Raw genomic sequence first — 22,124 nt, forward strand, 5'->3', positions numbered from 1 at the left:
TCATCTTACTGACTTTGAATTGCCTGTAGTTTTCAAAAGCCCTGAAAACCACCATGCTTTGGGCCATTTTGCCATGTGTAACAACTACTGGCATTTGTTTTGCACTTTCACTTGGTTTCACTAACTCTTGCAGCTGCTCAGTGAGAATATTATTATCCTCATTTTACAAATGAGGAAACCGAAGCTCAGGTTAACCCGCTTACCTAGGGTCACAAAACTATACCACTGAAATCTAGGATCCTTTTTTTTTTTTTTCTGGTTCCAAATCCTATATGCTCTACTATATAGTGTTTAAGACATTTTATTAAAGTTGCTTTGTGTAAGTGAGTTAGACACGTTACAAGACATCCTTCATTACCAGAGAATGTATCCTTCGGTACTGTACCCAGTTAGATAGTGACCGCCCATGTATACTCCTTCAGTGTTAACTAAACTTGCATCACCTGAAATCTAAAGCGGCCTCTCACTTGTGATGGTGGGCCGTCGCATCTGTTGGCACTCCGCAGCAGACCTCACAATGGAAAGGGAAGCATACCATGTCCAATTGAAATTACAAAGGAAAATGGAATATGCAAGCTGTTTAGCTGGAATTTCTAAAAACATCTCAGTAAGAGAGTAATAGGCACGGACAAATCTATTGTTGAACCTCCCCGTTACTAACCATGAACTTTATGATTCAGAGTAATTCTCAGATTATTGTAAAAACCGCCAGTGTCAAATTTGAGTAGAAATATGTAATGATTGGCTGAAATTTTGTAAACATACAGGCTACGTATAAAATGAGGCTGGATTTAAAATTAATATATTAAAAAATGAAGGCCAGTTGTCTTTTTTTATTTGAATTAGCTGTGAGAAAAGCTGCAGAAGAGACCATTTGGGGGCCACTAAATGATCTGAACAAGAATGGACAGGATCTAGTCACTGACTAGACATTGAGAGAGAAGGAGGGAGGAGTCTGGGAGAACTGGCCTTTCTGACAGGGAAGGCAGCAGTGTCTTTACAGTGGTACCACGTACAGGAGTGAATTCATGGGATGGGGATGTTGGGAGAGGGGATGAACATGTTTGTACTTATCCTAAGGTAAGAACGTCATAGCTTAAACAGTTTCATCACTCAGCAAGTGAGAGCTGGGCATATAGAAATGAATAAGATTTGATATCCTTCCTCAAAGTATTGAGTGTAATGGAGGATTTTAGAATAAATGGATATTGCTATTACGGAAGTATGAAAAGAGTAAGTGCTACCACACTCCTTGCTGTTTCCTGAAGCATGCTCTGCCTTAGGGCTTTTGTCCTTTTCCTGGAACACTCTTCCCCCAAGGAGGTGATCAAGCTTTGGTCGCTTGATCACCTCCTTCAGATCTTTGTCCGAATGTTATCTTCTCTGTGAGTCCCTCTCTGGTCACCCTGTTTAAAATTGTCCATTTAAGTCTGCTGTCCACTCCCACTCCCTCTACCTCAGTCGCGCAGATCCAACCCCCAATCCTGCTTAATTTTTTCCTGTAATATTTATCACCATCTAAAAGACAATATACTTTATATATTCATTTGTTTTGTTGTCTCTCTCCCCACTTAAATGTAAACTCTTTGAGGACAGGATACAGAAGGGGTTGTCTATTTTGTTCTGTACTCTACACTTAGTGTCCAAAGTGGTAGGTACTAGGCTGTTAAGTAATTATTTATCTAGATATTATATGATCTTGTTCTAGTGAATGGCTTGATTCAGGAGTTTGCTGTGCGAGCCTTAAGGAGTTGATGCTACAATACTCTTGGAAGATTTAAACAAATTATGTCAAAACCAAAATTATTCAAAATATACATGGTCAATTAAAAACAGCTCCATCTAGCAGGCCACTTCTTTCAGCAACCTGGGGGTACCTGCCCCCTGACTTAGGGTAGTGTGGCATGGACTCTGCTGCCTGAATCAGCTGTTTCACAGGATCAGTCCTGAGGTATTAATCCAGCACATGGATGCTCAATAAATATTTGTTAAATGAATGGGTGAGTTTGAAGATTGGATAATACCTTTTAATCATCTGTACTGTGCCTTCTCTCAGCACCTCTCAAGGTGTGGTCCCAGATCCTTGCTGGTCTGCAAACTGTTACTGGCAGCAGTGAGTTAAATAAATTGGGATTTAAGATTTAGGAACTTTATTGCAATTTGACATATTCACGATAGTTTTTGTTTTATTTTATAAAAGCATTAGCCTGGAACAGATAGGGGGAAAAAACTAGTCCTTCACTCTAGATGGCGTGAAAAGCACTGTTTTCTGTCACGAATTGCTATGGGGTTTCTGTGGGTCACTTATTTATGTGCTTTAAATATATTTAAAACTTCCCCTTGAGAATAGTCCTGTATTACCTGTAGGCACTCTTGTAAACTGAGGTTATTCTCTAGAGAAGAATATTTGATGGTTTCTCACCTTTACTAATAGAACGGCCACTCTTTTACCTGCTCATCGGATACTCAGAGCATGTGGATTTTCCCCCAGTGGACAGATTCATGTCTCATTTTGTCTTAAAATGGTATAATCATTTATGGGTTTAGAAAACTATCTTTTTTTTGCCTAGGTTTTAAAAAAAGTTTTAAAAAATAACTTTATTGAGGCATAATTTATATACAGTGAAATTCACCATTTTACATTTACAATTCAATGAATTTTTAGTAAATTTATCAAGTTGTGCAGCCATCACTACAGTCAAATTTTAGAACATTTCCACCACGCCAAAAAGATCCCTTGTTCACATTTGCAGTCATTCCATATTCCCACTCTAGCCCCAGGCAGCCGTTAATCTATATTCTGTCTCTAAAGATGAAATGAAGTGTTCTTTTCTGGACGTTTTCTGCAAAGTGAATCATATGTGATCCTCTGTACATGGCTACTTTCACGTAGCATCATGTGTTTGAGGTTCATCCTCACATGGTCATATGTATCAGTACTTTGTTCCTCGTTACTGCTGAGTGGTGTTGTGTTGTATGGATATACCACATTTTGTATATCCATTCAGTAGCTGGTGGACATTTGAGTTGTTTCTGCTTTTTGACTGTTAATGCTGCTGTGAACATTCACGTGTAAGACTTTGTGTGCACATGTATTTCCATTCTTCTTGGGTAGATACCTAGGAATGGAATTGGTGGCTCATATGGTACATTTATGTGTAATTGTTAAAGGGAGACTGCCAAATGGTTGGTCAGACTGGGTGTACCATTTTACATTCCTACCAACAGTATATGAGAATTCCTGTTTCTCCACATTGACAGCATTTGTTATCGTGTGTCTCTGATTATAGCCATTCTAGTGGGTATGTAGCGTACTTCTCTGTGGTTTTAATTTGCCTTTCTCTGACGGCTAATGATATGGAGTGTCTTTTCTTATGATGCTTATTTTCCTTGTAAATCTTGTTTGTAAAATGTCTCTTAAGATCTTTTGCCTAAATTGTTTGTCTTTTCCCTGTTGAGTTAGGAGGGTTCTTTGTATATTCTGGATATATGTCCTTCATCAGATAGGATATATGATTTGCAAATCTTTCCTCCCAGTGTGTTGCCTAATTTTTAAAAACTGGTTGCTGTTTGAATTTAACATCCTTGTCTGCTGACTGTTAGCATTTGAGCAGGAGTTTAGAGCTACCTCCTTTCTTCTGACAGTGACCTGCTTAGGTTAACAGTCACTCTTGGTATATTGTGTGTAGAACGAGTCAAAGAAACTGTGCCACACTATAACTTCCCTGAATTCAGGGATGTGTAGTTGACATTGTTAAGTGTAGACTGGGATTCCTAAAGTAGGTAGGCCAGCAAGAGTTAGAAAGGAAACCAAATACTGTACTGTGCGGGACAAGTATGGCTATATCTGTTTCTAATTGTACTTACTCCAGTATAAAATCCACAAAGAGTGGGTCTAGGAATGACATTTTAGGAAAAACATTCTGGGATTTCCAGATTTGGGGGAAAACAAACGGGTGGAAACAGTTTGATTAAGTAGCATGGTGGAACTATCCTGGCAAATGTTATGATTTTATATAGGCGTTTTCTTGCGTTATGATAAGGAGGATGCAGACCTTTTATAGAATGGATGGAGATCATTGAGTGAACTTTACATCTGATCTTTAGAGATATGATTGCATAGCCTAGAACTTCCATCTAAGACTTGCTGGAGACTTGGCGAGCTGCCTTTTGCAGTGGCTTGCTAGGAAATCTACAACTTGCTGCCCTTCGTATCCCTGCCTCCATTCCCCACCTAGAAGAGTATAGTTTGCTTGGGAATCATAGTTTTAAATTTTTTCGCCAGTTACAAAATGTTTCACCAAAAAATCCTTTCAATTCTTTTTTTCCCTCCTGCAAATTTTTAAAAATTAGATACCACATAACATGAAATTTACCATTGTAAAGTTGTAGAGTTTAGTAGTTTTTAGCGTATTCACAGCGTTATGCCACAATCACCACTATCTAACTCCAGAACATTTCCATCACCCCCAAAAGAAACCCTCTACCTGATGTTGGTCACTTCCAATTCTCTCCTTTCCCCAGCCCCTGACAACCACTAATCTGCTTTCTATCTCTATGGATTTACCTATTCTGGATATTTCATGTAAATGGAATCATATAATATATGATCTTTTACATCTGGCTTCTTTCATCGAGCATAATGTTTCTGAGGTTCGTCCATGTTGCAGTGTGTATCAGTGTTTCATTCTTCATTATGGTCAAGCAATATTCCATTGAATGGGTGCACCACATTTTGTTTATCCATTCTTCAGTTGATGGACATTTTGGGTGTTTCCACTTTCTGGCTCTCAGGACATTTTGGGTGTTTCCACTTTCTGGCTATCATGCATAATGCTGCTGCTGTGAACATTCGTGTGTGTGTGTGTGTGTATGTGTGTGTGTGTGCCTGAACATGCTTTCTGTTCTTTTCGGAATATACCTAAGGATTTGGTAACTAACTGCTGGGCTATATGGTAACTCTGTGTTTCACTTTTTGAGGAACTGCCAAACTGCGTTCTTCAGTGACTGTACCATTTTACATTCCTACCATGAGTGTATAAGGGTTCCAATTTACACACCTGTGCCAACACCCATTGTATTTTTTTCTCCCTCTTTTTAAAAATTACACCCATCCTGGTGGTGTGAAGTGGTATCTCATTGTGGTTTTGATTTGTATTTCCCCAATGACTGAGATGAAATTCATGTGCTTATTGTCCATTTTTATATCTTCTTTGGAGAAATGTCTATTCAGTCAAACCCTTTACTCATTTTTAAATTATTTGTCTTTTTTGTTATTTAGCTGTAAGAGTCCATTCTTTGGTTTTTGGTGTCTCAGAAATAGCTTTGGATCTTTACTGTTGCGCTTAGACTTGTAACACAGATTCATCCTTGAAAACACACCCAAGGCCTAGCTGCTATTCTTAAGTATGATAATAACTGGGCAAGCAGTGATCTTCATGTCCGATTGGTAGGGGGTTTTCTTTATCTGCTATGAAAAATATGTTCAGAAGTTTAATTTGATAGAGTATCATCACTTTGTCATGGCTGTCATTTGAATTACTCTTATCAGCAAATTAATGATAGACTGATAGAGTATCTCTGGTCGGTGCTGTTATTGGTGCTCATCGAAAGTGTTTAAGCCAAATCCGGACAACTGCTATTGGCTTGTTGTAGAAGAAATTCATGTGTACTAAAGAAAGTTGGATTAGATGTCATTTGAGATTCTTTCCAGCTCTGTGATTCTGTTTTCACTGTCTAGAGCTGAAATTTGTCCCAGTGAAATGGTATGAAAAGTACTGTATCTTATTTTCATTGTTGTTGTATAAAGAGATTCTAAAGATAATGTAGACATATGCTTTGAAAACAGAAGAAAAGTGTTATTGTACTTCACTGTTTTTTAAGATTTAAATTGTTTTACCTTGTTGCACTTGAAATAGTTTGCTAAAGAATGTTTTTTTCTTCTTACAGATTAGCAAGACACCTACAAAAAGAGGCCCAAGCTCAACACAATAATTCTGAATTCACAGAAGAACAAAAGGTACCATAAAATAATCTGTAGATACATCAGATTCCAAATGAAAAGGGTTCTGTCTTTTGAGTCAATTAAGCAAAAACAAACAACAAAAACTGTTATAGTTAAGTACAAAGAATAATACTGATTATGCTTTGCTGAACATTAACTAATCATGTAGAGATGCCACATGATTTACCATGTAATGAATTTCTCACTTAATGAATTTCTTTACTCAGCCCTTCAGACTTTAACTTTAGTGGAGACCATCTACACTTTGGTTGGGGAGGAGGGGGTACCAGAGACTGGAGTTCAATTGTGAGTAATTACATCCCATCTCATACTTACTTAACTCTGAACTTCCTTAACTCCTCCACCTACTCTCAAAACAAACAAACAAATAAACAAAAAAAAGCCACCACTGAAAAAAATTAATTCAAGTCAAGAATTTGGCATAAGAATCCCTCAACAAAATAAATACATAAAGTTGCAAAATGTTTCAGTGGTGCCCTTTCTCCTTGAATTAAAATTTTAATGTGTCCAATTGATTCTCCCTGTACTGCTAGAGGTTGGGAAAAATGGGATACTTTAAGAAGTTTTACTTCAAAAGAGTGAGAAGAAATGGGAAGAAACAATTCTCATTTTTTCCTGGCTCAAGGGACCTAGTGTTAAGTATATTTTAATTTCGTAGATAATGAAAAAGTTGATATCAGTTTTCCTCTCATTTCTTAAGAAAAGACATTGTGAAAACTATGGTGACTTAATTTGCTTTTATTCTTTTTGTTGTAGGAGGAGTGGGAGTGTTTATTTTGCAGTTTTTAAGTAAACCTGGACAAATTTGTTTCAGTCTGTAGACTTGTATTCATTTAATTCATCTTTATAAGCGTTTGAAAAGAAAAAACCCCAAAGATTAGGGTCAGTCATATTTCTTACACAAGTTAGTATGTTTGCATTTTAAAAATATTTAGGGTCTGTGTTATCTAATGTATCTTTATTTTGTATTCTAAAAAGAAATAGAACTTTTAAAATTTAAAAGTCTAGTTTTCTTTTTTCCTTAGTAATTGCTAATATCCACAATAGATTTGAGAAACTTAGGATTTTAGCCCTGGAAAATAATGACCATAGAGGAAATGTCTGGTTTACAAAAGGAAAGGAAGAAGGACTGTATGCTTTCTTACCTCTAAGACTTGTGAAGTCTCTCTAGGAATTGGTTAGCAAATGATCGGCTGGCATCACAGAATTGAGAGTTAAAACGTCTACATTTTGAAACGATCTCAAATCTCTGAGTATGTAAATTAACAGGTAACAAAGCATGTTATGAATATGGAAACAAAATGAAAGCTTAGGAAATTAAAAAGTTTAATGACAGCCATATTTTAATCACCTATTTGGCTTGAGTTATTTATATGCCTTGTCTCCAACATCTGTTGCTTATGTATAGGATGTATGAGCAACATAATCTCAAATATAAAGTGATTTGACCTAAAATATACTAAAATCTTTAAAACTGTCATCAAGAATGAGCTTTGTCATATGATGATGATTAGACTAATGAGTAAAAATTTGCTTTTTCTTAATTTTCTTTAACTTTATAAGGCTGAAGCTGGGGCCTTTGGTAATGCTGTTTATTTAATCTTTAATTTATAGCTGTCCTTAGTAGGCACCCAGCTGCTGTCTTTTTTCAGCTCTAACCCTCCATAAGGCCCAGGAGGCACCATGACCTAGAGGAATGAGCCTGAGTTCTGGAGTCAGAAGACTTGGTCCTAAATCCTGGCTCTGTCTCTGGGCCTTAATTTCTTTATGTATGAGATGAGGGATTAGATAACCCTAAATGATCTTGAAAGGTATCCCTAAATCTTCAAATGACCTTTACCTTTGAGGTAGTCTGTTCCTTCTCCTTTCCTGGAGGCCTGATTTCTGAGGTATTTATTATTTACGAACCTGCCTAGGAGGCATGTGTGGTTGCCACTTGTGCCTTCAGAGAAAGCTTGTGCCTGCCTGCCTATTCCTTGGGCTTGGAGAAGGACCCCCAAATCACTCTGCACTACATTATGAATATAAAGCAAGTCATATACATTTACAAATTTAATTTTCTTTAAGAATACAGGTGAAACATTCACAGTGGGCCAAAAAACTTATATTGACATATAGGCCTTATTTCAGTGTCACATAAGGAAAAAGTTAGAGGCTCCAAGTTAATAAATGATTAGAAAATAAAGATTTCCATACATTATCTGCCAAACATTGACTCTGAAAAATTAATAGATGTTATATGCACAGAGTTTGTGACTTGTCAGGGCTTTTACTATGCTAATGTGTATGTTAGATCTTTAAAGACTTTGGGTGATGGAGTATTTCTTGAATTTGTTTGCTTTTGGAAGTTCCCCTCCTCCTCCCTTTATAATATTTCATTGGGTCTGGTATTCTGAAGAACATGTTATGGGAAATTTTGAAACCAACTGTTAGGTCTGCAAAATTAATTGAATGCCAGACCTGGCATGTGAGCCAAAGGAGACGAAACTCGATTGTGTTTTTCTTAAAAGAGGAAAGTGGAGAATGTTCCTTATATTATTCTAAGCAAAACCATTCTTTATGTTTTACATTTTGAATTATATTCTTTACGCTTTTACTATTTTAAATGTTTTTGTAGCAGTGACAAATTTTAGAATTATGCCAGCCATTCAATAATCTATGGAACTTTTGGAAGAAAATTTTTTAAAAGCAATCATATTTCTCAAGTGCTTTCTTTATGAAGCTTTTTCCTGTTAGCTCACAGTAAGATTTCAAATTGATGAATAAATGCTTTGTTGGATCTTCAATTATTGATATTTATTCACATATGATTATTTTAAGATAAGAGGAATCCTTTTTTTTTTTTAAGAGACTAACATATGTTTTCACAATGTTTATTTTAAATCTGAAGAGCTGTAAAGCAGAACTAGTCATCTCTCCAAATTTTATTAGTTGGTGGTAAAAAAAATCTTCATGTGGGTTTTCTATTCATAATATTCTCAAAGATTTCTGGTGGAAAAAAAACAAATTTATAATTCTTATTTGATCCTCCCTCGTGATCAGTTGACTTCGCTTTCATTTCATTTCTTAATAGTTTTGTCATTATAACAACTGGGTTTAGTAGCCAAAGAAGAGCTGCCAAAAGCTTTCATTCCATTAAATTCCCTACTTTGGTGTAGTAGATTTTCTCGTGTAAGTTTCTGGACAGAATAGAACATCCTGTCTCATGATGCTTAGAAAGTTTTTCCCTGTTTTGAATCAAATGTAGTGGTAATGAGAATTCCAGCACCATATGCTTGTTTTATATTTTGTAGGTCCCCCATTTCCACTGCCTCCTCTCTCTCTTCCTTTCCTCACTGCCTAACCCCCCTCCTTCTCTCCCCCTGCAGCTAGAGAGTAGACGACTGGTAGTCTAAATCTAAAAAATTAAGTCTGGATTGAGACTATACTACTTTACCTATGTGTATTTTTTCAACCTATTTTTCCTTACTATGTTTTAGCAAATTTACTTTAGCTCTTTAATTGTGTATTTCTATTCCATCTTTTCCTTTAACCTCTCTTTTGAGTTGTCCATTTCCCTAGCCAATAACAAAGTAAAATAGCTAATATTCTGAAAATGGTAACATTTTCCATTTCTATACCATGTTAGGCGTAAGCAGTTAATTTGAATGAAGTGCTAATTATTTAAATGTATTTCAAAAATTAAACTTCACTTACCTTGAATGCTTTAGTCTTAATGTGTATTAGTTGATAGTCAGTATTTATATTCTGATACAAATGACCTTGTGCTTCTTAATAATTTTTCTGAACCATTTCTTTCTAAGAAAGGTAAAATAGTTACAGTAGCAAGCGCTTGATTTTGACATCATTAAATGCTGCATATTTTAAAAGTCATTGCTACAGCTGAAAATGATCGTTTCACTCCTTTTTTAATACTGATGTTGGGTGTGGTCCCTTAAAATGGTTATGAATAATGCCTGTTGGTATTTTGCCATAGTTCAGTAGATTCTGTGTAAAACAGTTTTGCTTCTGCTTAACTTGAAGAAATGTTTAAATTTAAAATAGGTTATTAGTGGACCCATAGTTGTTAAAGTACATTTTACTTTAAATGTTAAAACCATCAAATCAAATGGATTGTATATTGTAAGAAGGGAAAAGAGTTAACTAATATTTTTAAAGACTTATGCGTTGATACGTCCCTTAATTCAGACAACCCTTTTTCAAAACCATTTTTTAAAGAACATAAAAAGGATGGCCAAATGGTATTAAAATAAGTGTATTGCTTTGTTGTATATATTGCTATTGCATGGAAGACACTGATGCCCAGGGCAGGTTGCTTAACCTCTCCAAGATTTCCACATCTATAAAATGATTGTATCTAACTCACAGAGTCATAGCCAGAATGGAATGAATTAGTGTGTGTAAAGCACTTAGGAGAGTCTCTCACTTTTCGTAAGTGCTCAGCAGTTGTTAGCCATTACTATTGCTATTATAATTCAGTTACTGTAAATATATTAAGTATATTACTGTTATTATATAATTATATTTATACTTAAAATCATTTACTTGTTTTGTCAGATTTGAGTGGTATATACGAACAACAACGTTTTGGGGATATTAGATTTTATGTAGAAAAGATCGTTGCTGATTCTTCTACAGCAGCTATTTCAGAGGGTAAATAAATCTGAGTATCTTGAATCCTTTTGCAGCAATTACATTAAATATAATATTTAAATGTAAAATTTCAGAGTAAAATTTGGCATTTTCTAAACTCATATTAAGATTAAGAGAAATTTTTAATGATCGTAGAGATAGTTAAATATTATTACTTGTTCCTTGACCAAGAGTCATATCTTTCGCTCAGTAGTAGTTTATTTATTTAAAGCTTAAAAATTTTTTTATTGACGTATACTTGATTTACAATGCTGTGCTAGCTTCTGGTGTGCAGCACAGTGACTCAGTTATACATACATGTACATGTTCTTTTTCATATTCTTTTCCATTATGGTTTATTACAGGATGCTGAATATAGTTCCCTGTGCTATACAGTAGGACCTTATTGTTTAATCTGTTTTATATATGGTACTTCGTATCTGCTGATGCCAAGCTCCTAATTTATCCCTCCCCTCCTTCCCCTCTGGTAACCATAAATTTGTTTTCTGTCTGTGAGTCTGTTTCTGGTTCATAAATAAGTTCATTTGTGTCATATTTTAGATGCCACATATAAGTGATATCATATGATATTTGTCTTTCTCTTTCTGACTTGCTTCGCTTAGGATGAAAATCTATAGGTCCATCCGTGTTGCTGCAAAGGGCATTTATTTCATTCTTTTTTATGGCTGAGTAGTATTCCATTGTGTATATATCATGTACCACATCTTCTTTATCTGTTCATTTGTCAGTGGACATTTAGGTTGTTTCCATGTCCTGGCTATTGTAAATAGTGCTGCTATGAACACTGGGATGCATGTATCTTTTTGAATTATAGTTTTCTCCAGAAATATGCCCAAGGATGGGATTGCTGGGTCATATGGTAGCTCTACTTTCAATTTTTTGAGGAACTTCCATACTGTTTTCCGTAGTGGCTACACCAATTTATAGTCCCACCAGCAGTGTAGGAGGGTTCCCTTTTCTTCACACCCTCTCTAGCATTTGTTATTTGTAGAATTAGTGTTTTATTTTGTGAATTGCTATCCCAGCTGTTTATTGTGCATACGAGAATGGCATAGTGCTCACTAGCCTAAGCGCCAGGTACCAGGACAGCACTTGTTAGTCCTCTTTGCTCCTCACTTATCTTCCAAAGAAAACTGACAAAAGAGAAAACCACCAAATCTAACTGACTAAAACTTTTGCAAGTCATCAGTATGTGTAGAAAAAACATCATTTTTTTCCAGAATATTTTATTGTGAAGGCATTGCAAATATTATACATATATACTTCACTTTTATGGTCACAATTTATTCCTAATAAAAAGTTAGGAAATGTCTTTTTTGGAAGGATTTGAAAGTCTTGATGGGCATAATTTAGCTGCCTGCTCCTGCAGGTGTTTGTTCTATGGGTCTCTTCCTTTTCATTTCAACCCTAGTCATTCATGTTCTAGTTCTGATTATTGTTTACCAAGACAGTTGAAATAACCTGATTGATCTTACCTTTAATCTTTTCCCTTTTCTCCTTCACCCTATGGATATGTTATCACAACACTCTTCTTAAAGGGCAAATCTGATAGTCATTCTTCTGTCCAAAAACTATCTGTGTAATTTACTGCTAAAGTAATAACAGATTCCTCAGCTAGTCATAGAAGGTCCTCTTCATAATGAGCACCCCTGCCCCCAACAACACACACACATTTCACATTGCAAACCTATCTCCCCCTGCTTCAGTTTGGGACTTTAGACTACCAAACTGTGACAACTTTCCAGGTTGTTTAGTTTTAGAAATCCTGCCTGTCGTTGGCGCTTGATTCCTAATTCTGATTCTTGTCCTGTTTCTCCAGGACATATTACCGCTTAGTTTGCTGAAGCCTGTAGAATCAAGTGCCTCTGCTTTATGTTACAGTGATTCTGAATGTGTCTTAGATAATAGAAACATGAGCTTATTAAAGGCAAGGACTGTACCCTATCATTTATATCCCTTTTATGGCTCAGATATGACTGTAAAATTTGCCACCATTTATTACAAGTATTGATTTTGCTTAGTATTACTGATATATTTAATTGAATAAGTCAAGATTGGACTTGAGTCAAAATTAAATTATGCACTTGTACTAACTTTCAGATATTTTTGTTTTTAATTAAGTCTTTTAATGAATATCAGACTTATGGAGAGGAAGAGAAGTCAAGAAGGCAAAGCTTGGGAGGGAAGATGTTTGAAGTCCTTCTCATTGCCCTTTAAATCATATCTAAAGCTATCATCAAAGCAAACTTGATTTAAAATTGGTTGTGGTACATTAGGTCAGGAGCGAGTATATACTCACCTTCTCTGCCTGATCCCAGCCCTTTGCCTCCTGTTTCTTATCTCCAAAGTCTGTGTAAGATGCTAAAAGAAGTAAAATTTAACTTATTTTTTTAAATTATAGATCGCTTATCAATGAAAGTTAACATGATGATTGTGACAACTAACAGTTATTAATAGCTTTTTCTTTTTCCTACAGAAAACCATAGGCAAAATCGCAACATGCTTGGAATTACGAAGTGCAGCTTTACAGGTAAATAAGTTCCCACCCCCAACTTTTTAATATAAGGAAAAGAAATTATTGTGAACTAGTCTGATAAAATATTAGCATTCACGCCAAAAGCAGTATTGTCTCAGCAAGGTTTTATAACAATAAGAATTTGTGGGTTAAACTCACATTAAAAAATTTAGTTCATATTTTATAAACTGTAAAAGCAAAAGATATAACTTCAGTTTTTTTGTTGTTATTTTTTAGCCTGAATGTTCCAAAAATACAAAAACAAAAACCAGTTTGGAATTTTTTATTTTTTACCCTAAAAGCAAGAAATAGATTCATTTACTTTGGCTACTTTTTGAATATGTGGTCAACCACTTAAAAGACGTAGGGTTTAGTGAAATCTTTGTAATAAAAATATGTAATGTGCGTATTTTAAATTCAGTCCACACAGTCCCAAGAAGAATTTAAACTGGAGGATCTGAAGAAGCTAGAGCCAAGTAAGTTTTATTTAGTGATACTCTTTTAGAAAAATATTTAAGCTGTTATGGATATTAAGATTGTTTAGCAGAGATGCTGATTGGAGTCATTTCTGTTAATATCTAGTCCTGTGTAATATTTTTGTGCTTTTATAATTCCTATGGTATGTATAGTAATTATTCTTTGGTTCACCTTCATTATAGAATATGAAAAATTATTTGATTCTTTGTTGTACCTTGTCTATCTTTTAGCCTTTATTTTGTTTTACTCACTTTAATAAGACTATAATTAAATTACTTTGGTAAACATTTACAGTAGAGTCTACTGGAGAATATAAAGTTATAGTCATTGATACCTATTTATATTGCATGTCACTGAAAACTGCAGTCCAGCTGTTTGATCTGCACTATAAAATATTTCCTTGTCCTCATTTCCTTCCTGAAAGTTTTTCTGAAATAAACAATTCCTTCAAATATTTTGGTGGTTAGGATGCTGCTAAATGAAGCTTTCTGCTGGTTCAAGTGAATGTTCCCTTAGAGGAAATGTTTGAAATATAGACAAGGGCACAAGTATTGAATATCACCACAGTCAATTTTAGGACATTTTTATCACCCCATAAACCCTGTATCCATTAGCATTCAGTCATTTCCCTCCAGCTTCCCCCAGTTCCCAGCCCTAGGCAACCACTAATCTACTTTTTGTCTCTATAAATTTGCCTGTTCTGAACATTTCATATAAATGGAATCATGCAATATATGGTCTTTTGTGACTGGCTGTATATGAGATTATTTTAAGAAAAGCACATTGATGGCTTTAAAAAAAAGATTTCTGCTGCAGTTAGGATGTCTGCATTATATGTTTCTAAAGAAAATTATAATGTTCAGTTTCAAATGATAAGAATAATTAGGATTGGGATCCTTATTCAGTCACTGTTTTCCATTTCTTTTCACTGTCTCCAAATAAAACTTAAGAATCCGTTGGATATGTAGGATGACTGTAAAGATTATGAACGCTTTTATTTATTATCTCTTTGCACAGACACGCTCAATTATTCTTCCTGTTGCCTCATAGGCTCTCCTGTTGGTGATAAGGGTTGCCATTTTTTAGAGTAGCAGCACAGTGCAAAGCACTCAGATAAATGGTCTCAGCGGCATTTTGCTAACTGAAGCCTGCCTGTGAGCTTACAGCTTGTAAATGCCAAAACTGGATTTTGACCAGGGTTCTGAATGATCTCAAAGCCTGCATTCCTGCCACTGCACCTTTACTAATACTTGTAATGGTGCAGTATTGACATCAATCCTAAATGTCATAGCTCTTCAGGTGAAGCTCCTGAGAGATGATTGACCCATATGTCAGTGGAAGATTGGACTAAAATCTGCATTAGTCTTCTACTTAGTTGGTTTGTTTGTTTCTGTTTTTTTGGGGGGTGGGAATGGAAAGGAAAGAGTTTTATTGGGATTCATTTTGTTATATTTTGAATTTATATAATGCTTTTTGTTTGGACTTCTCCCTTCCTGGTACTTATTATCTTTTTAGATGATTTTAATTTGCTGTTGCCTCTCAAAGGAACATAAATGTGTATATTGTATCTCAGTAGGATATGCTCTGTAATTAATTCTGAATTTATTAAATCTAGGCATTTGTTATGAGTTCATTTTATCAGAATTAAACATTTTCTATCAAGTGGTGTTTGACTATTTCAAATTAAGTATTCTTAGTCAAGCTGGTCTCTTGCCTCTTCTAAGAATGTAAGGAAAGGAAAATTAATGAATGACTATCTTTCAACACGTTAGACCTAGCTGGTTTATTTTTCTAATGTATTTTTCCCTCAAGGTTTTTAAAATATAACCCTGTCTGAAATTCATACTAAAACTAAGATCTGGAAAGTACTAGTGATTTTGATTTTCTTATGTTAACCCTTAGTAATATACTACTTCTTACTCAGACATATCCCCCCTTACCACTCCTTAAACCCATTAACTCATCTCTCAAGGCCCCAAAGAAATCCCACCTTTCTCTGAAAGATTTCTCTGCTCTCCCTAGCCGTAATTAAACTCTACTTCATGTCCTTTTTGGGAGCACTTTTTATAGCCACTATTGTAGTCTGCCCTATATTATTGTCACTTATATTTGTTTCTCTCCTCAAGAAGATTGTGAATAACCTGTGTATTTTCCCCACAGAGCCTCATTCAACGCTTTGCCTGTAGTATGAACTTGGCAAACTTTTAAGTTGAACGTCTTCAGGGAATCTTCTCCCTTAATTTAAAAAATCACCTTTCAGATGGGAAGCACTTACTCATTTATGCCTACCACAAAAATGAAAACGGTCATCCACAAAAGAAGAGTACATTTGATATGTGTGTGTGTGATTTTTAGCGTGTCAGCTTGAGGAGGGTGGCAGGCGGTGCTCCATGACAGCGAGCTGGGAGTGCTGAGTTCTCACCAGTAGAGGGTGGTCTTGCGTGTGTGAGTTCTACTAGATGAGCCAGTTAGTCCCCAGTGGTAGTGGACTCCATGCTCGTGGTAATACCTCCCATGTAATTATACACTTGCTTCTCTCTTCTCTCAATCCTCCTAAAATATCAATCCTATGTAAAGTTTATGTAGAACCCTATTTTAAAAGGATGTTAGAATCCCTGTTATTCCATAGTTGGTGAAAATGGAAATCTATCCTACAATTACAGAAAGCGAGAAAGAGCTGTTATTTTCCTTCCAAAATTACTCACACAAATTAAATATCTGATATACTCTCTACTTACAAATACAAAATACAGGAGAGGCTTTTATTCCAAAACAGGCATTTCCTTTTCAAAGCATTGATACCTAAGAAAAGAAAATAGTGTTTAATTCTTCTATTATAATACAAATACAAGATATTCTTAATAACTAATGTGATTTTCAACTTTTTAATCCGTGTTGTTTTGTACATATTTAAGGTTTGATTTTTCCTTTTTATTATTAAAATGCGATCATTTCTGATAGAAATATGCATGATCTTTTTTTTGCCACCCATTCCCCATTCTCAGTATCTAGCATCATACTGTGTAAGTGATTAATTGACATTTGAGTTGAATGAATAGCTTACTCATAATGAGCAGTCATGCACCAAGTGCAGTAGAGAGGATATTCTTAAAATTTTAAAAATAGTCCTTCTTAGTGAGATCGGAAATAATAGGATTCTAGCCAGCCAGATAGGGAAAACTATGGCGAGAATAAATAACCATACAATAATGTAGACTTATACTTTTATGGTGCTTTAAAAGTTCCCATGCAATGTCATATGCTGTGTTATTGAATTTGATTCTGTCAACAGTCTGTGAGGGAAGTGGTACTCTGATTTTAGCACTGGGGAAACCGAGATGCAGAGTAGCTGTGTGAATGCTCAAGTCATTGACATCATTGTCAGGCTAGGGGCTGATTTCAGGTCTTTTGCTTCTTCCCCCTTGCTTGTCAGACTTCAGCTACACAGTGCGTCCTAGTCCTTGAACAAGCTCCTGCCTCAGAGTCTTTGTTGTTGCTCTCGCTTGTTCTCTAATTCTTGGAGAGCCCTTGCCCCAAAGCTACTTGTGGATGTTTCTTCTCATCCAGGTCATGGCTCAGATGTCTTCTAATAATTCAGGTTTGAGAGGCCTACCCTGTCCACTGCAGCTGAAGTTATCCCTCTACTCCATGTACGCAAGCATCCTCTGTGTCCTTCTTAGCACCAATCGCAGTCTTAACATTATCGTGTTTATTTGTTGGCTTATTATTGTCTGCTTTTCCTAACTAGGGTCTAAGATCCGTATATGAGGGCAAGAAGCCTCTGTCTCGATCACTGCCATATCTTTAGCACTCAGTGCACATTTGTTGAGAAGAAGAAAGAGAGAGGGGGAATGAGGGTAAGAGTTGGAAGGAGCGGGGTAGAGAATAAGAATGAGTGAGAATCTAGACCCAAGTCTCAGACTTCTCTCCCTGAAGGGCTTAGTAGGAGTGTATTGGAGTAAGGCATGTAATTGCAACCTGCACACGGGATGACAACACCCATATCTATTTTAGCTCTGAACTACAGGACTCCAAAATTAGAGAGACTGAATACGTTGAGTGTAAAAATCATAGAAATATTTTGGGTTGCCCAATTAATGCTATTACTTCACCTTCATATATTTGCAGGTAGTTACTGGGAATCCATAAGCGCAGATATGAAGCACTGAGTTACACATAGCACCTTTCTTTACGTTTCCATGCTAGGATGTAATCATTGAGCACAACCGTAATACAAGAGGTGGTACCATGTTGTTTGAAGACTTCTCTTGAGGATAAATCCCTCTTTGTGTGTGTGTATGCATGTAAGAATATAGGTGCATATGTGTATGTATATGTAATAAACTATAGTATAAGGCATATGAGAATTATAACCTCACTTTACCAGTGTTATGGAATTGAGGGGAAATCTAATCAGGACATTGAATAAGATATGCTCATGTCCCTCTCATTGGTCATCTTGGACACCAATCTTTTAATTAAAATACTCCAGGGAAGAGTTACTCTCTTTTTCTGGTGCCCCATGTCTCACCTAGGACTTTGTACATAGAACTGTTTTTGGGTTCATTTTCCATAAGGACTCTGAGACTCTGGAGTCTGACAATTGGAGGTCTGACAGTGCTCTGAAATTACTGGTACTTGAAGTATGGATATTTTCATTTTGCTAAGATGTTCAGTGGACAAATGCATTGTGGCTCTGGATGATGATAAGACTGGGAATTGATAGGCATAGTAAAATTAACTAAAAATCAGTCATTTACAGTAAAATTGTTTATTTTGATTCATGAGATAATTCATATGTCTTTCTCTTTTTATTCTAGTCCTAAAGAATATTCTTACATATAATAAAGAATTCCCATTTGATGTTCAGCCTGTCCCCTTAAGGTAAAATAAACACCAGTATTTGTGTTCTTGTACCAATTTCTCTGATATTTCTGGATGTTTTATATCAATGTTGGTATCATTGATATCAGTAGTAACATATTAACATTTTATGTCAGCATTTTTTATATCTACAGCTTACCTAGGAAATGAGTAGCTGTGAGGCTTCTCTAGTATATTTAGTGTTGTAGCTCACTATTTTTTCTGTCCTTTTGCATGTAGAAGAATTTTAGCACCTGGTGAAGAGGAGAATTTGGAATTTGAAGAAGATGAAGAAGAGGGTGGTGCTGGAGCGGGGTCTCCTGATTCCTTTCCTGCTAGAGTGCCTGGTGAGTATCACTTGTTAAAAATATACATTACTTAATGCAATACAAGGTCAAGGAGTTTGGAACTTATTTTGGTATTTGCTAGTAGGGAGTGCTAGCCAATATTAGGCAAATGGTCATGTTATGGACAGTAGCTGTTTTCTGAGTATAGTCTGCAAGTATCTTGCTGTCTGTGTCTGGGTCCTAAAGACCACCCTCGGGTTCGGAGACTCACTAGGTGGACTCACAGGACTCTGTATGTGGTTGTACTCACAGCTCTGATTTATTCCAGAGAAAGAATACAAAAACAAAGTCAGCAAAGGGAAGAGGTGCATGAGCAAAGTCTGGAGGAAACCAGGTGCAAGCTTCCAAGAGTCCTCTCTCAGTGGAGTCACACATTCCTCTAGCAACAAATTGTAATGACACACGTGAAATGTCCGCGAGGGAAGTGGGAAGCACACGAGAGACTCCGTGCCCAGGGTTGTTACTGGGGGCTGATCCCATGGATCCCCTCTGCCTAGCGCTGACCACAATTCCAGACTCCCTGAGGAAAAGCAGATAATTCAGCATAAACCATATTGTTTTTAAAAATAATTTGGGCATAGTGACCCTTCTCATCAGATAGTAGGAACCCTCGGAAAATCCGGATTCCTAGACACTAGTCAGGGGCCAACCTTGTAATCAGGCCTTTCTAAGAATAACCATGTCAGGCCTGCTATGTTCACTCTTTTCTGTACACTATCGTAAGTACTTCTTTAATGAATCAAATCGTGGTCATTAAAACTGGACTCAGGAGAATGGATACTGAGCAAATACCCTTTTTTCCCTATCTTGTTTTAGGAAAGTGAATAATGTATGGCAAGGCTTTGTTATTTCAAGATCTTCCTTCCCTGTCAGTAAGCTAGGCAGGCACCCTGGATAAATTTCTTGCCCCTCCCAATTACTGTTTTACTCTGTTCTGTTCTTACACAGCACACAGCTTTCATTTCTGGTAAACTAGTTCACTTTAGTGTAATATGCTGATATATTGTGATATATTTTAGAATAGACTCCAGAAGCTTTAAAATACAGCTGGATACAATTTATGTGTTATCCTGATAACTTTCTTGGTAATAAAAGTAGAGGCAGACCTTGGAAATATTGCAGGTCTGGTTCCAGACCACCACAAGAAAGCGAGTATGGCAAAAAAGCGTGTCATATGAATTTTTTGGTTTCCCAGTGCATGTAAAAGTTACATGTATGCTATACTGTAGTCTGTTAAGTGTGTGATAGCATTACGTTTAAAAAAATAATGTATATACCTTAATTAAAAAATACTTTATTGGGAATTCCTTGTTGGTCCAGTGTTTAGGACACCATGCCTCCACTGCAGGAGGCATGGGTTCGATCCCTGGTCAGGGAACTAAGATCCCGCATGCTGTGCAGCATGGCCAAATATAAAATAAAATAAATTGAAAAAAAAACTTTATTGCCAAAAGATGCTAACCATCATCTGAGCTTTCAGCTTGTTGTAATCTTCTTGCTGGTGGAGAGTCTTGTCTTAATGTTGACAGCTGCTAACTAATTAGGGTGGTCGTTGCTGAAGATTGGGGCAGCTGTGGCAACTTCTTAAAATAAGACAGCAGTGAAGTTTGCCACCTGGATTGACTCTTCCTTTCACAGCTTCTCGAGAGCGTGCAGTGCTATTTAATAGCATTTCACCCATAGTAGAACTTCTTTCAAAATTGGAGTCAGTTCTCTCTCAAACCTTGTCACTGTTTATCAACTAAGTCTATGTAATACTCTAAATTTTTTTTTGTTGTCATTTTAACAATCTTCATAGCATCTTCACCAGGAGTAGATTTCATCTCAAGAAACCACTTTCTTTGCTCATCTGTGTGAAGCAATTCCTCATCTATTAAAGTTTTATGAGATTGCAGCAATTCAGACACATCTTCAGGCTCCATGTGTAATTCTAGTTCTTTTGCTGTTTCCACCACATCTGCAATTATGATAGTAACATCAAAGATCACCGATCACAGATCACTGTAACAATAATAATAATAATGAAAAAGTTGGAAGTATTGCAAGAATTACCAAAATGTGACACAAAGACACGAAGTGAACAAATGCTGTTGGAAAAATGGCGCCTTGATGCAGGGTTACCAATTTGTAAAAAACGCAATATCTGTGAAGCACAGTAAAGTAATAAAGTAATGATAGTAACATTCCAGTGTTTGTAATGCCCCTTGGGGAGGAGGCATGATGGAGTAGGAGTAACACAGGCTTGAACCCACAGATACTGGGCTTGAGTCTAATCTCTGTACATTACTCGTTGCACCTATTCTTAAACCAGTCTGAACCTCAATATCTTTATTTATAAAATGGGATAATAATCGTGCCTAACTCATAAGGTTCCCGTGAAGGTTAAACAAGGTATTGCATTTAAAGCTTTTACTGCAGCACCTGCCATTTACTGAATGTTAGAGAGGGGGTGGTTCTTACCAGTGTCACCTTCCAGTGGCGATAACCATGCCGACACTGTGGGATTATTGGGAAAATGACTACAGATGGTCGCTGTTATTGTTAATGTTTCTTTGGTATAAGGGCATTATTCCTAACGTACCTTGCTTTGTGAAGAGAGAGGTGTATTTTTTTTGCTTTTGTCATATATGTAGGAAATTTCAAAATTGCTGAGATGATGAGAGTAATTATCTTGCCATTTTACTGACTGGATAGTTAGTATTCCCTTTTCAAACCACATAGTGTAATTACTGTAGTAGCTTCCAGTACTGTAAATTTCTATCTGATTTGGCTGTTACCTCACGTGCGGTACTTCTGTAGCAAACAGGATGATGTAAGCCATGAAACAGACAGATCAAGGTCTTTATGGGGTTCAGAAAGAAACTTCTACCATAAATTAAATCCATTTGCTGTGTAAGATGAAGCTCAAACTGAAGGGATTTTTGAATTCTGATATAGCATTATGTATTTCATTTCAGTGGTACAGAGGCTTACTGAACCCTTCTAGTCTCTGAATTTCTTTTTCGAAAGAGTACATGTAGTTTAATTAGCTATATGTAGTTTGGGATCATTATTGTCCAGGACCTATAGGTGTCATTAGAAAATAACTTGTAAAATTATATTCATTGAGATCATCCAAATAGCACGATGGCATTTAACTTTTCACTTAACTGTGAAGCAAGAAACATTTTATTTTCCTTCTTGCTCTGAAAGAATCCAAGATTTCAGAGATGCCTAGGCTGTATCTGCATTTGGTGGCAAGATA

General features: G+C 36.2%; 1 protein-coding gene across 1 annotated transcript in view; it reads left to right on the forward strand.

Annotated features, from left to right (window-relative positions):
* The window catches only part of AIDA (axin interactor, dorsalization associated), a 43,949-nt gene that overhangs the window by 1,627 nt on the left and 20,198 nt on the right, over window positions 1–22,124 (forward strand). The window contains exons 2-6 of the mRNA XM_057728076.1: window positions 5,950–6,019; window positions 13,155–13,208; window positions 13,615–13,669; window positions 18,491–18,554; window positions 18,774–18,880. Coding sequence (XP_057584059.1) covers window positions 5,950–6,019; window positions 13,155–13,208; window positions 13,615–13,669; window positions 18,491–18,554; window positions 18,774–18,880 — 350 coding nt within the window. The remainder of the gene's footprint in view (window positions 1–5,949; window positions 6,020–13,154; window positions 13,209–13,614; window positions 13,670–18,490; window positions 18,555–18,773; window positions 18,881–22,124) is intronic.

Source organism: Hippopotamus amphibius, chromosome 3 (genome assembly GCF_030028045.1).
Source record: "Hippopotamus amphibius kiboko isolate mHipAmp2 chromosome 3, mHipAmp2.hap2, whole genome shotgun sequence".
NCBI lineage: Eukaryota > Metazoa > Chordata > Mammalia > Artiodactyla > Hippopotamidae > Hippopotamus > Hippopotamus amphibius.